The sequence below is a fragment of the Sphaerodactylus townsendi genome, linkage group LG06, assembly GCF_021028975.2.
Source record: "Sphaerodactylus townsendi isolate TG3544 linkage group LG06, MPM_Stown_v2.3, whole genome shotgun sequence".
Lineage (NCBI taxonomy): Eukaryota > Metazoa > Chordata > Lepidosauria > Squamata > Sphaerodactylidae > Sphaerodactylus > Sphaerodactylus townsendi.
In genome coordinates, this window is record NC_059430.1 from 92337535 (window position 1) to 92354107 (window position 16573).

Consider the following 16573-nt stretch of genomic DNA (forward strand, 5'->3'; position numbering starts at 1 on the left):
ATAGTACTTGATAAACAATCAACTCTGAAAAAGGATTGGAGAGAGTTATTATGCATCCATAGGCATTTAGCAATAACTCCAGAAAAGTAAAAGCACACTCCAATAATTACACATATTTTTTAAAGCAGATGGAATTTAAATATATTCAGCTAGGTTATCTGAGGAAGATATTTCTATGCTCAGGGAATAATGGCTTTTCAGTTAAAAACATTCTACCTTCTCATGTGGATTTGTACAGTAGCTAGGCCTCCCAAATCCTGGTCCAGCACTGTAACCAGTACACCATGCTGGCTTTGTCGAAGAGAGTTCCAGGTTGCACCATCAGTTGCAAGAAAGCAAACCATGGGGCAGAGCAACACACCTTCCCATACTGTTTGCAGGCTTCCCAAGAGGGCTCTTCTTAAGCTACAACCCTTGAAACAGTCACCAAATAAGACTCCTCTTCTGGTAGTTGTGAGAGGTTGTGTATTAAATTCAAGCTTCCTTAGGGCAATAAATTCTTGTTCAAGGTGGAGCCATTACAATTGGGGGGAATAATTCAATGACATTTACTACTGATAATGGTTCTACTCCACCTTATCTGCTTGTACTCAAGGCAGTGAACCTGTGCACAACCAAAAATAGCTGACACAATTTCTCCTTCACCTCAAGGGGGAGGCGTGGCTACAGCAGTGAGATACTCAATTGATATTCCACCAAGTCATAATGAAGCCACCACGAATTTCAGTCCTTTTCTCATCTGTTGAGAAACAACTATTAAGTGAAAGTGTTTGACTTCTACAGGGCTTCAAACAAAAGAGCCACCCCAAAAGGAGGAGCCTTGTGTAGTAGAACTGATATATGGAGAAAAAATTATGGTCCAATCGGGGGGGGGGGAGAAGAGCACTAACAAGTTTGCCCCCTTTACCAGCACACGGCGAAACCCCAACAGAGGGGGCAAAGGCACTTGTGGTCAGCTACCTGGCAGCAAAACCCAGAAGTTGGGGGCTACTGGGGAGCTGTGCTGACGTCTAATCGGACTACTGGGGCTACTGGGGAGCTGTGCTGACATCCAATCGGACACCAGTGCAGGAAGTGGGCTTCCACCCTGGCATTGCAGGCAGGTACACTATCGCCAATGAAAATGTAGACCTTAAACTTAATGTTTTGATTACATCAGTTGTTTTTCAAACTTTTTATCTTCAAAGAATTTTTACACATCAACATATCTGCTGAGGAACTTCTGCATATTACAAAGGATTTTGGGAAGGAGTCTATACCATACTGCCAGACGAGGACCTATCGCACACAGCCCAAAATCCCCTTAGGCCCGTGGTGGTGAACCTTTGGCATTCCAGATGTTATGGACTACAATTCCCATCAGCCCCTGCCAGCATGGCCAATGGCTTTACCTTGCAGGGAAAGATTGGTGGTGATGGTTGAAAAGTTTGCCTTATGTAACCATTTGTAGACTAATATGCAGCTGATATTCCTGTTCAGGACCTTCTGATAAACTTTCAAGGAACCTCAGGAGTCTCCAGAACAGAGTCCGTAAGCTACTGAGACTCCTATGTGAATTCATTGAAAAGGATGTGTATATAAGCAATGGCTATTAGGTTTGCCATAAAACCATTTGCCTGTTTGAGGTAATTAATTGTGCTAAAATCTGTAGGTTGTGGTCATAAAATAATGGCATCTGCTCCAGACATTAAAATTGCCCTGCTTTTTACAACAGATGTTGCTGATCCAAAACAATAATTTAGAGGCTGTGAGTGAATACAGAGACTGTTCATTTTTACTGGAAATTTACTACAGCAAGATAAAGATTTAAAGGGCACTAAACTTTAGGCATACTAATAGCACTTTGGCTTTAATATTCTGGCAGCAAATGGCACATGTCCTTAAAATCAGAGGCACACAATCCATTTAAAGTTCACCTTGACTTCCACATTCAGGAAAATCTCCACATTAAATAAAAAGGGAGTTCTCACTGGCCAGTCACCCCAAAGTCTTTTGGACCAGCTGCTAAATCACCTAGGCTGACATTGAAGACTATTCATAAATTATGAAATTCATAAATGAGAGGGAGGGGGTCACAAAGTTCTAATAAAACAGATTTATACTGCTGGAAACACTGAGGTGTGACACAGTGGTGGATGGAAAGTTCTGAAAAGGCATTTAAAAGTGTCACATGCTCGCTACCTTCGTAAACAGTGCACTCTGTAGTTGTGTGAACACTGGAATTCCACAGGTGCCTCTAATAGTATGCCTCTTTGTCACTTAACCTGTCTTTCAACATTCTGTTTTATAAAGACCAGATAAAATTATAAGAACTCAGTCCATGCCATGGATATGTAGAATGACACCACCAACACAAAGTGGGAGGGAGTTTTCAAATACTTGGCAAGTACTCTGCATTGGTTATATCGTCCTTGATTTGCCATACATATGTGCGTGCAGAAAAGCTTGCATTCCTGAAGCAAAAAAATGCAACTGACTTATTGTCGAGAAGAAGGTGCTGTGTGGTTTTTTCAGGACTGGCCATGGCCGTGTTCTAGCTTAGCATTCTCTCTGGCGTTTAAGCTTGTACAGATGCATACTGTGGCTGGCATCTTCAGAGGATCACTAGAAGAAGGGATCCCTCTGAAGATGCCAGCCACAGATGGTATTAAGCCAACGTCAGAAGAGCATCGTTACTAGAACAACTGCCACATACACGGAAACCACACAGCACCCCAAAATGCAACTGATTTGGTATCAAAAATGTGGGACATGGGTAGCATGAGATTACACCTAAGTTCTGCAGTTTTGTTCTTTTTAATGTGCAAAGTGAGGCATTAGGTGCAGCCTGTAATTCCCTAGGTATGCATCTCTCCAAGTGCAATTTCATGGCAATTAAGGGTAGCTAGAAAGCTAATGTCTTCTGGGAGTCAGATAGCAGAAGTTCTAAATGGAAAAACCCCATGTTCTTGGACCATTCTGCCTGTCCTGCAATGTAGTTTATAGATTTTTTGAAAAAAAAATCTAGCAAAAAGGGGAATTTTATTGAGACCTTGGTGGATCTCCATATGTAATGGTTCAGTTGTGTTCATCCTTGAGGAGTCTACCATAAGACCATTGTCTTTATCATGAGAATGGTCATGTTCTCAATGACCACAAATTACACCTCCCTGTAGGAAAGAAGGATTGCTTTACACTGTAACATAGCTTAGTTTATTTCCTTCTGAAGAGTGTTCTGATTTCTTTGGACAATTATACCCTTTTCAACATAAAGAACCAAGGGCAACTGTGTGTTAAAATACTACCACTTCCTTCTGGACCCTCTTTGTAGAGCTGTGCTCCGCAGGGTTCTAGTCCTTCTGTTCCTAGCAGCCACTGTTTTATGAGTCCCTCAGTAGCTGCCGTCACCATTTGCTGAATGTTTCAAGGAGTTTCCTCTCCTAGGAGCTTAGTCAATGGCTGAAACAATGTAAACATTGTTGCCGAACCCAGCAAAGGGCTTTGAAGGCAAGTGAGAAACAGAGGTAGTTTGCCACTGCTTTCGTCTGCAAAGCCTTCCTCGATGGTCTCCCTTTCAAGTACCCAATCTGCTTACCTTCAAAGATCTGATGAGATAGGGTTATACAATGCTGCCTTCCCTCCCCCTGCTCTGATAGACGTTATAAAATCCCAGCATCAAATAAGCCAATCACTAACATCTTTTTTTTAAAAAAAATGGTTCCAGCAGCTAATGGATTGAGTGGGAAACAGCTTTATGCTGTTAACTGTGTAAGCTCAACATAGGGCAGAGGTAGTTGTTTTCTGTCTACAGCCCTATATAGAAGTTGAGCAGCTGAGCATGCAAGCTCCCTTCCTCTTGGGCAGCGGCAAGCTGGTGCTGGGGACTCTTTATCCGACCCACAAAGGAAAGAGGATGCAGGGTTAGCTGGCTGTCTCCTGCTCTTCCTCCCTTCCCCGGATGCCCCTGCCAGTTCCAGCTGTCTACACAGAAAGGAGAGCAAACTCTGAGGGCATTAGGAGGTCTCACAGAACCCCTAGCCATAGTTTTATGTTCTGGGCTGTGATCTACCTCACTTGGGGGCGGTTTTGTTTAGTCTTCGGGCTCGTATCAGGGATTGGTGAAACGTGCTTTTTAGATCACTGGTACTAACAATTGCAGAAGGTGAAAAGGGAGGTGAGGGTGGTGATTTAATGGGGGCCAAGGAGCAGTTGTGGGAAAGTGCAGTCCAATGGCTCCGCTCCCAGCAATCGGGACTGAGACCAACAGCGTGCTCTGACTCTCTCTCCTCCACAAAATCTGGGGTGCTCTTTTGTTAATGTGTTACAACCTTATGGCTTCCATTGCTGAAGATGGAGCTCCGAAATCATAATTTGGTGGGACTGAGAGCGCCCACTGCATTCCCCTCTTCTTCTTCTTCACCTTCCTCAGGACTATTTGATAAAGTGGAAACACACTAACTGAACTTCTGCCTTACAACACAGGACCACCCTGAATTCTTTTTTATCTTTATTAACCTTTAATAGGCATAGAAGAATTCTTTTTGTTGAAAGAGGTATAGGCTGACAGAAAAGTCTGCCAAGATCAATAAGGTACAATTTGCCCTATTGATCCTCCAGTGGAAGTAACTGACCAACTCCAAAAGTGTGATGTCAATGCCACATCCAGAAAGGAAGGCAAACCAGAGGATTATAGAAAACCAATGGCTTATATGTGTGCCTGCAATTTCTGGTTAACTAATTGCTTGCCCCTTTTCCGCAATAAAGGCAGTAAGCATCTGGGAAAACCACAATAGTTTTTACAAGAACCCAACAAATTGTACTGAGAAATCTCTGAGACCCCTCAGCCCTACTCTTCTCAAGACTGTAATTCCCAGACATCCCCAGGAAACGATTTAGTGCAGATATGCTCAACATCCGCTCCAAGGTAAAACAATGACGGCTTACACAACGTGTACATCATCTCACACAATGTTAAATGAAACAGTATTCAGGATACACTTCCTATTTAGCAGAGTTCATGAATAAAAGAATACTGTACTGTGGTGTGGTGTAGTGTAGTGTAGTGGTTAAGTGTGTCAGACTAGCACCTGAGAGACTCAGGTTTGAATCCTCACTTGTGCCATGGAAGCTCACTGAGTAATCTTGGGCCAGTCACATTCTCTCAGCCTAAGGTACCTCATAGGATTATTGTGAGGACAAAATAGAGGACAGTAGAATGATGTGTACCACTTTCAGCCCCCATTGTGGAGAAAGGTGGGGTACAAATGAATTAAATAAAGATATTATTTGATGCTAATAGGAGACAAGGAAAGGACAGGGATGGACTAAAGAGTCTTAAATCCAGGGAAAAAAAGTTTGGTGGGAGGGCTGTTGTAAGGCATAAAACAGAAAAGGGAGAATTGTGCATGCTGCCTTGAAGGAAGGTTAAGATAAAATGTACAGACAGGTTGTTGAAACCTCCTCCAATAAGAAACTGCAATGTTGGGGGAAACATTTTAATCTTTCTGGGCACACTGCTGCAGATCTGAAAGTCAGTATTCTACACAAGTGCAGAATACCTTTTATACAATTTCAGTGTTGTATGCAATAATCCCTAATAGATCCTCATTGAGATACTAGTCCAATAATTACTTTCAATGCCACCATACTGTGAGGAACATACAAAATATATGTATCATGTACAAACTTTATATGTGTAATGCTTAATGCATAAATGAAACCATTCTGGGGATGAAGTAATTTTTGTCGGGGCCCAGATGGCTGTCCCCCAATGGTGTAGCATCAAGGGGGTGAGGGCGTTCCAGGGTGTGGCAGGGCGTGTGCATGCCTCGGGCGCACTTCCCCCTTGCTCTGGCCCTGCTGCCCCCAAGCTGGACCTGAAGGACATGTAATCTTCCCTGAGGCTGGGCCATGGAGATGGAATGAAAAAGCCAGACAACCCTTGCTAACTGGGAAAAGGTAGAAGGGAAAAGGATTCTGATACACAGAGTAACAGGGATTCACAGACATCCCGCCAAAGTCCTGCATAAAAGTTTCACACATGCATAGGTGCTTGTGTGTGATTTTAACTGATTTCCTCCCTCCTGCAGTCAACATTTGACCTCCCAGCAATTCCTGAGGCTCCTTGTTCCTCAAGAAAGTGTTTAAAGAATATTTGGGGCTACAGCAGGAACAGGAAGGTGGGAAAGCTATGCTACCTCTAACCCAAATCCTTCTGTCTGCAAAAATTTTAGGTGGGATCTAGATTAGTAACTGCAAGATGCTCTTCAAGACATTTAACCCATCAGATAAATTCTTGGTTAATGTTAACAAGATTTTGTATCAGTGTACACACAAAATGAAATTTATGTTGAACAAAATACTTTCTTTTTTCCTGCCTGTTTTTAAAGATTATTTAAAACAAATGTTCAGTCAATGCAGGCAATCTTTTTCCACCTTGCCCCTTGGATACACCCTGGCTGATTTATTTTTCTAAAGCTCATCTGATTTCTTCATGCAGTAGATCTAATCCTGAATGAAAGATGATATAAACCTAGTGTTGTTTATCACATCCTAGGAGAGATGATTTCTTGAACTAACTTTGCAACTAAATGGGGGCAGGGGGATGACATAGAACTCATCACAAAGATTCCAGAAAGACAAACAGTGTGAGGTTCAATAGTTATTCAAATACAAGAAGGTTATTCCAAGCAGACGAACAGGGCTTTGAAGATAGCTTTCCAATAAGTGGCATAGGAAATAAAGGATATATGGCGTATAAAGAGAAATATTGGTGTATGGTTCAAAACAGCTGGATCTTCAGCCTCTCAGCAATCCAGAATATTATGTTTGAGGGTTGCTAGATGATTGACCATTAACATTTATGTAAAGTAAATGTAAGTCACATTTTAGTCACAAAAGTAAGTGATGGCTTAAACAAGCTTCTCTATTTTTCTGCCAAGATCACTACCGGGCCAGAATCTGGGTAGCCAGACAGGTTACTTTTACATAAATGGGGGTGGGGGATGCCAGGGAAATGGAAGGAATTAATGGCATCATTATACCATACAGTTCCCCAATGTGGTGCTCTCTAATACCTTTTTTTTTTAAGTGGAGGTGGCCAGATAGGTCTCCTAACTGGCTGCTGGAGATCTGGTGGGTTGTGCTGCCACCACAGTTGTGTAAAGTTGTGTGTATGTAAGACAATATTTTGAGCAGTATATTCATTTCAAAGGGCATCCCCTTAAAAAGAAAGAGTTGGATTTATATCCCCCCTTTCTGTCCTGTAAGGAGACTCCAAGGGGCTTACAAACTCCTTGCCCTTCCCCCCTCCTTGCCCTTCCCCCCTTGCCCTTCCCCCCTTGCCCTTCCCCCCTTCTAGAACATATGCCACTGCTGCTCTTCCTTCTGAAACATTGAAGAATTACTATTGTAGGTCCATTCTGCATGACCCAAATAAGATGTCCTGGGAATGCTAAAAAAGGCATCCTAGGAAGGCACTCTGCACAATTTTCTTTCCAAGACATCCTCAGGATGCCTGGTTTTAGCTCAAGACATCTTTTTTGGAGAATGCTTGTAAGTGCACCTTTTCCCTGTAAGTCACTTGCAAGACTTCTCCTGCCTAGCTATGCAGAATGCAGATCTCAGGAGGGGTCTCATTTTTTCCACTTAATCGTTTTGCTCTCTGGTTAGTTTCATACTCAGCTTGTACCCAACATTTTGTGTGCATTTGAAGGAATTCCCCCTGCAACCATTTGCTGAAGGTTGCCCCAGGATGTTTGCTCCTGGGTGCTTTTTCAGCCCCAAAAGTACATAGTTGTACTCAGCTGGTTCTGGCAATTCCTGCAATATACAATTTCTCTAATTTGTTTTTATTCTGGAGGAGCTATTTTTGAAGATACGCAGAGAGATTCTATTATGTGTGTCTGCATATCTTTGAAGATAGCTTGGCACCGTGCTGCTTCCTCTCTGCTCATTTCTGTCTTTAGAACATAGGGTGCGGGGGGGGGGGCTTCTCCTCAGGACTCAATTGGTTACATCATCCTCCCTGAGGTATAGTGTAAAAGGAGAGCCACTGTTTGTGCGTTGATTTGCTCTATAACCTATATACAGCCCAGATTCTCCATCACAGACTTACTCCCATTGTTAGCATTCCAGGCAAGTCAGGAGCAAATACCTGTTTCCTGATTAGCAATTCTTATGTAATGAATGAAGCAGGAAGTCATGCACCATATATGTGTTCCAGATGTGGGCTTGGCTCATGCACCTCTCTTTCTACAGGAACAAGCCCCTGCTTTGAATGTTGAACAAGAAAGGTGAAACCAGGAAATGCTAATAATGATTACACTTCCTGTCCCTCCTCCATAAGTTGCAATTTTGAGCAGTTTCCCATTATGCTTTGTCTACGATGAGTAGAAATTTCAAATATTTCACATTTTTTCATCATCTGAATGAAATTTCTCTCCCCCCCCCATTCAAATACTGATCAACAGTACATTTTAGTGAAATACTTAATCAAGTACATCAAATCAGAACACTTGTAGATTGAGGTAAACTTTCTGAGGCTATATTACTTCACTTGAAGATAGAGAGGGCAGGGCTAACCACAGGACTTGGGGAGCACCCAGCAAAATTATTTGCTTAAAATGGACCACTTCCTTATTGCTCTATCTGCAGGGCAGTCATCACTAGTCCCTACTATGGCAAAGGTTTACTCACCCCCACTTCTGGGATTCCCCAGTCCACCTCCCAGGGCAGGAACTGACATCATCATCAGCTGCTGCCTCCAATTGACATTGCTGGCCACACTTTCCACGCAAGCAAGCCAAAGTGCCCAGGTCTCAGATAGAGAGAGAAGGAAAAGAGAGGCTCAGCCTGCTATTTCCAACCACTTGCTGACCAGGTAGGTGAGTGTCTAGTGGTGGACAGTAAAATACATTAATGCTGAAGCCTAGAAAACACTTCTGCTTGAGGGGAAGTGGACAGGCAGGCAGGTAGCAGGGAAGAGATGATTGCCAGTGAGTAAGTCAACATTAGTCTTATCACCTGCCTTGAATGAGAAGGAAGTGCATGAGCCAATAAGTAAAATAACAGCCAGTGGGGAACAGTAGCAAACATTGACCACATCTCTTTGGATGGTGAAAGTGTGTGTGGTGGGGGGGGGGACTGGATGCTGCTGGTGGAGTGGCCTGGAGGGATCAGCCTTCCATGGGGCTTTTTCTCGGACCAGATCATAATAAACGCACCCGCTGAAGTCCAATTGTAGGACTGTCTACACAGAAACAAAGCCCGCAGAATTTAATGGACCTTGTAAAAAATATGTAGGACTGCAATCTATGGAGGGGAGGGTGATCAAAGCCAATTTCTTGGGCTTTTTAGGAGTGTCATTATGGGTGTTGCTGTGGTCAATGGGAACACTTAAGACAAAGTTGTATTTCAAATATACCATTCGCTTGTTCTGCCTCGGCAGATCCCAAGAGGGTTGCTAGACAGAATGGTGCCAATGTATGTTCAGCTCTCTCAAGCTGTCTGAACAGAGTCTGGGTCTCTACAAATGTCAGGTGTTCCAGGAATAGGTTTGTATGCCTCTAGAAATTATGACAATGACCCTGAGTGGCCTTCCTTAGATCAGCCAATGAAAAAAAAAGTGAGCTTTCAGTCCTCTCTGTTGTTTTTGTTCTATTGTTTAGTGGTGGGTAATTCTTTTAGAGGGCAGCAATCCAGCAAGGCAGAACAAGTGAGTAGGAACTGCTGTCATGATTCAATGGCTTAAGATTCCCATTTGGATGGTAGACTCAGAAAAACTTACAGTATCTAGGAGTGCAGTGGCCTGATAAGAGCTGTGAATTTTGCCTTCATCTTTTCATTCTAACCAGTGCTGTGCCTTCACCACAGATGTTTGCAAATTGGCTTCCCACCGTTAAACCAGAATACAGGCCTGACTAAAAGGGCCATTGCCTGGCTCTGCGACTCATGCAGAAACTGACTCACCACAATCATTTGAGCCACGTAACTTTCAGGACCAGTGTATTCTGTTGGATCTTTCACTCGGACCAGAACAATAAAGTAAAGGTAGTGCCACATGCTGTGTTCTGACTTGATGTGCTCCTCAAATGAAACTGTCTTGTTATCAAATTTGTCTCGTTCAAGCCCTGCAACAAAAGAGAAATGCACACACACACACAAGGTTTCATTAATTCCCCTCAGCCTGACAGGAAAGTTTGAAACAATAACAAAAAAATACATCAAACAAATCCAATGAAACATCATCAGAAATGAAATCAAAATAGAAGCTAAAATATCTCCCCATTCTGCCCTTCTTGGAGGAGGAGCTCCTTAAACAAGGGACCTCAACCTTTTTGAGTTTGCGAGTACATTTGGAATGCTGGTGGGCATAGCCACAAAATGGTTGCCTCAGGAAACAGAGCCAACCTCAAGATGTCAAAGAGTGATGTTATGCATAATTCTGATAGCAGCTCTTCAGCATTTCAAACTGAAGATCAGCTTAATGGGATGCCTTTTCAGATTAATATATTGTTTTACAATATTTTCTTGTATACACCCAAAACAAGAATACATATTGAATGAGCTAGCAAATCCTCAAATGGCAGTATCAGCCTTCATTTCACAAGCATCTTGTATACTTGCACAAAAGGAAAAGGGGGGAAAATGCTTCTCCTAGCTTGTTTTTTATTTTAGTTGAGCCCTTCTCCCTCAAGAGGCCAGACATTTTCAACCGGTACTGTTTTGTGTAACAAGGACAGTTAGTGCTTTGGGGGTAGTAAGAGCTCATTGCACGTGTGTTGTGTACAGTAAGAGAGAGATTGTGGTCAGGTATTGCTAGGAACTCAATTTTTTGTAAAAGAAAATGGCCATAATTTGATATTAGTGATGTTACTATTAATTCCTACATAATTTCTAAAAATATATTTGAATTGGAAAGATCTGATGACTTCAGTCAAAGTTTTAGTTAGATGCTAGCCTGAACAGATAGATTCAAGTCTGAAGAGAACAACTGTCACCATGGATCTGGCCCATGTGTTAGGTCTTACAAAGGAAACTCCCCTGTGAGCCTCTTCCCATATTTGAAGTCTGGTGCATATTATAGTGGTGCCCCATTTCTGGAATTCCCTGCCCAAGAAGGTTCTTCTGGACTCTTCTTCTCTGGCATTTAAATACAAGTGCAGGCTACTTTGAACCAAACCACTTTGAACAGAAAAAGCAGGCTACAAATATGATAAAACATAAATACTTGGTATAGCATAGTAGATGAGCAACTGCTAGTATGATATGGTGGTCAGACTTGGATTAGGAAGACCCAGGTTTCATTGCGTATGTATTTTAATGAGTCCCTCCCTCTCCCTGTCTAATTAGTATTAAAAGCTGCTTTATTTCAAAGATCTCTTAAGTAATTTTATTTAATACTTTTAAGCAAGAGAAATGATGGCTTAAATCCTGACCTTGTCTTTCTAACACTGGTTTCATATATCTTAGGATTGTATTGTTCTCCATTTTGTTTGTCATTTTTGCTACCCAACAGTTATGCTAATCAACAGTTTATAAAATGATGGGGAGGATAATACTCAAAGGCTTGAGGTATGTTTTCAACACCCCTCTCCATACGCACACACGCACCATATGCCATCTTTTATAGTCCTTTAAAACCTCACATAACAAACATGGGGTGGGGGAAAAATAATAGTCAAATTGTAGAAAATAATACTAAGAAGCACAACACACTGTGAACTCGGTCTGGCTCTGTATCAGGGGAAAGGACAGCATTTCTTCACAAGTCACTGTCCAATATATGAAAACCCTTTTGTCCAGTAGGTCCCACAATTGTCAGTATAAAAATCCACCCTCACTAATAAGACAGCAAACTGATCTGAACTGCTTGTTAACCGTACCTAAAATTCGTAGAATCAAACCATACAAATCACACACTGGATCAGTCCAGTAGTATCTGAAAATACCCTAACATACAACATGGTGATATTTTATTAATAGCAATGGCTGCCAAGCTAACATCTCATCACCAACCAAACAGCAAAGCTTTCCTTTGACTTGTCATTCAGTTTGTCATTGTCAAGGAAAAGGTAGTGTTGTAGACAACTTATTACAGGAGGGAAAGCTCAAAACTGGGCAGCTTTCCTTTGATTGGCTCCCACTTACCACAGATGAAGCAGGTTGTTTTTAAGATTTCCTCTTTCTTCTGCTTTTCACTCCTCAGATCTGCAAACGTATCAATGATGACTCCAAATATGAGGTTCAAGACAATAATGATGACAATGAAATAGAAAAGGAGATCATAAACAACACGAGCAGCGAAGAGGGGTTCCTGGAATGACAATAAAGCATCTGTATGATGTTAAACTGGCACCCAGCAGAAAAACACTGGCACTAATTTGCATTTTAATAGAATCAGTTTAGACCCAGCAGCATATACAAGCAAACAGTCCTATCCTGTGAGTTACATCCTAGTCCCCAAATGTAACTAGTTTAAGGGTGATTAATATAACATGCAGAGTGTGATGAGTTTGGTTTTAAAGATTTCTGCTTTTCTACATTTGGGTCGACTATGAAGAGTAAGTTAACAAGGAGTTCTTTGACAATTAAAAACATTTAGTCAACATAAATGTTTGTGGATTAGTGATGGGCTCTAGTCCACAAAAGTTTATGCAGCAATAAAATGTGTTGATCTTTAAGGTACCACTAGCTACTTGCACATTTCCCATTGCCAGAGATTGACGAAATGGCTAGAATTATATTTAGCAGGGGTATACTTTCTCTTTCTCTTTCTCTTTCCCTTTTCTATTCATTTCCACCATGTTGGCCATACATTACACACTTCAATATACAAGCCAGGAATTAAACAATAGTTCCAGGTTGCAAGCATGAGAAGTGGTCTCTGCCACTAATACTGATGAGGAAGAGGGAGGACATGGCACCATTTTATTTCTGGCTTTTCCTTCTGAACACCACACGCTCAATCTCTTGGTGGGGAGAACTAATATTTGCCTCTAACAGGTGAGAAAGGCAGGTGAGTGGCAGGACCAGGTAACAGGACCACAGCTAAATCTTCACCTGCTTTGTTATGACAACACCTCTCCAGGTACTAACTGGCAATTCTAGCCTAAGCTGAGTGTGAGGAGAGTGACAAGGAGGAACAGGAGTTCTCTCAAAGTATTTGAAAGGCTGTCACTCAGAGGTGGGTAAGTAGCTGTTCCTGTTGGCAGAAGAGGGTAGCACCTGTAAAAATAGATATAAATTATGGGCAGAAAGGTACCAGCTGGACATTAGGACAATATGTTTACAGGGACAGTAGTTCAGTAGTGGAATCATCTGCTTAGGGAGGTGGCAAGCTCCCCTTCTGTGGCAGTCTCCAAGCAGTGGCTAGATCAGTGTTGGCGAACCTATGGCACTCCAGATGTTCATGAACTACAATTCCCATCAGCCCCTGCCATGCTGGGAGGGGCTGATGGAAATTGTAGTCCATGAACATCTGAATTGCCATAGGTTCGCCACCCTGGGTTAGATGAACACTTGTCAGGGATGCTCTAAACTCATCCTGCATTGAGTAAGGGATTGAACTGGATGGCGTCTATGGTCCTTTCCAACTCTGATTCTATGAAGTCAGACATTCTGACCCCTACACCCAAACTTAGTCTTACCCAGCTCCCATCCCATTCTCATTTGTGCATGCCCTATCAAATGAGCAATGGGAGAAAAAAGAATATATGCATGGGGAAACAATATCACAGCCCCTCCCCCGATAATTTAGGAATTTCCCCAGTCTATGATCTTTACCATAGAGATTTGTGGAATTCCAAAAGTAGCACCAGTGGTAGAGGCTGTGATCACCCAGAAGTGGCCTCACAGTGTTACAATGTTCCTTCTTTGTTGGCTTTGCCCCACCCCATCTCCAACGCTCTCAGACTTTGCAACCAGACAGCAGGCTACCTTATCAAAATTTTAGTGGTGGGGAAGCAAACCGTGGTAACTCAGTGGTGAGGGCAATATACTCTGCATGTAATCTTTGTTGTTATCTTTCTAAATTTTCCAGGATTTTTTTGCCTCAAATCATATCTGATTTATGGTGACTCTTGTTGGAGTTTTCAAGGCAGCAGACGCCAGGGGTGGTTTGCTATTGGCTGACTCCACATCATGGCCCTGGTATCTTTGTCAGGGACTAACCAGGTGTGAGGGAAGGCATATTTTCTGTTTGCTGAATTCTCCATTTAGACCCAAAGTGGGGTTGGCACTACCTTACCTACTTATATCAATAGTCCCCTACCTTGTTGAGTCTATAGACTCCACTGGAATTTTGAACCGTACATGGGTACTACCACAAAATGGCTGCCATAGAGTGCTGAAGCAAATAATAGTAGATTTGCAAATTTTTCATTAATTCCCTAACAGAAGTGTATCCTTAAGGGTTCTACTGTATGAAAAGCTGATTCAAATAGGCATACTTCTTAATCATTATCTCAAGGTTACCACTTGCTTCAGGTTGCCGGAAAACATCCTCGGGTACTTCTCAGATCTAAAAACCTATGTAATTTGCTTAATATCCTCAATAAAACACTGGATCTAGCCTATACATCACATTGTTAAGGCAACTTTCTGACATTAAGCAGACTACATAAACATGGGTCACGATCCAGCCAAAGCTAAGCACTTTTTAATGCCCATGATTCTTAATAGATGGGTTTAAGACCATGTTCACCATCTTTCCCATTAAAATCAAAATGATTTTAAAAGCATTTGGGGCAGATCCTGCAAATCCACTTCTCTTTGCATGAGGGAAAGCCAACTCCTTAAATCTGGTTTGTCCATTATTTTTTATTATGGTGAAATGTATTGATTTCTGAACCTCTTTCTATCTCACAAACACACAAAATACTTACATCTTTGGAAGGCTTGCGTAAAACATCTCCAACTCCACCACCATTTCTCAGGCCTTGATTTAATACTGTCACAATGCACATAAGCAGAGTGTCACATGTCCTTTCAATTCCATCCTCATCGTTGTCCTCATCTGGGGATGCAACACAGATATGTGACATGGGTCTGTGAGTATCTATTAAGAGCCAAATCAGACTGTAATAGCAAACACATGACTGCCACCAACAGAAGTAGCTCTGTGTTGTCTCCTCCGTTCTTTCCCAGTAATGTTGGGCAAAAGAAAATGCCTGATGTAAGATGATTTTGTGGAAAATTCTGCCTACTCTAGAAAGCAGCAATTAATGAAGAGATAGTCTTGGCACAATATTCATTCTGTTGTTAGTGACAAAACAGAAAAAAGTTTAAACTCTGAAGTAAAATGTTTCAGGTATTCTGTATGTAGATTCTGTGACCTTTGTAGAATCTCATGGGATCTACCATACTTTCTGATAATTATATGTTCCTTAGACTTTCTAGACATTTTCAGCCAGACTCTCAGAAGTGCATAACAGGAAGGGGAGTGCAAGTCAGTCAGTGAATGTGACAGTTACAAAAATGTTCAACTATAGAAAATTCACCAACTCTCTCAGTGATGTAGCTATAGATTTTTTATGGGGTGGGTTTGGGGGGCAGGGCCATGCCTCCCCAAGCCCTGCCCCCTGCCCGCCCTGCCCCCTGGCTCCCAGCTGGCAGTCCCTTCTGCCCTCCCCTCCAGGCAGAGGCGTGGCTAGGGAAAATGGAGCCCAGTGCAAAATCTGAGTTTTGTGCCCCCGCATGGGCAGCCACTGTGATGCTGGAATTCACCCCCAAACAGCATCAATTTCAATGGTGTTTAAACTAGGGAGCCCAGATTCTCCTTTTAAATCCACCTTAAAGGGAGAATCTGGGGTCCCCAGTTAAAACAACATTGAAAATGATGCTGTTTGGGGGTGAATTATCCCGCACCCTGAAACAGCATCACTTTCAATGTTTAAACTGGGGACCTCAGATTCTCCCTTTAAATCCATGTCAAAGGGGGTGGATTTAAATGGACAATTTGGGGAAATTTGGGGGGTGCCTGCTGTCAGGGGTGCAATTATTAAGATAGCAGTACCAAACTTTCAGGGTATCTCTAGGAGACTCTCCTGATGATACCACCCAGGTTTGGTGAAGTTTTGGTCAGGTGGTCCAAAGTTATGGATCCTCAAAGGTGTACCCCCCTCATCTTCTATTAGCTCCCATTGGAAACAATGGGGGATGGGGCACCCCTTTTGGTAGTCCATAACTTTGGACCCCCTGAACCAAATCTCACCAAACCTGGGTGATATCATCAGGAGAGTCTCCCAAAAAATCCCTGAGATTGTGGTGCTGCTAGCCTAAAAGCAGGCCAAAAACTGGAAAAAATACACAAAAACACAAACGTGGGAGGGGCAGAGCTTCGGACATTTAATGGGGGGGGTTGAACCTGGGGAAACCACCCCCCCTTACCTATGTCCTTGACATATAGTGTAGTGGGACACTGTTGTTGGTCTATTACAACAAAATCCCAAAAGGTGTCTTGTTGCATGTTAAAGAATAACAGATACATTACACAGCATAAGCTTTCATTGGCTAAGGTCCGCATCACTAGAAGCATGACGTGAAACTTCTATTTGCAGACACAATTGCCAAAGATGCTTCTGGCTTACCCTGA

The 16573-nt window shown here is 42.3% G+C and overlaps 1 protein-coding gene across 1 annotated transcript in view; it reads right to left on the reverse strand.

Moving 5' to 3' along the window:
* The window catches only part of ITPR2 (inositol 1,4,5-trisphosphate receptor type 2), a 228853-nt gene that overhangs the window by 6141 nt on the left and 206139 nt on the right, over window positions 1-16573 (reverse strand). The window contains 3 exon segments of the mRNA XM_048500683.1: window positions 9949-10109; window positions 12130-12295; window positions 14865-14995. Of these exon segments, the coding sequence (XP_048356640.1) occupies window positions 9949-10109; window positions 12130-12295; window positions 14865-14995 (458 nt within the window).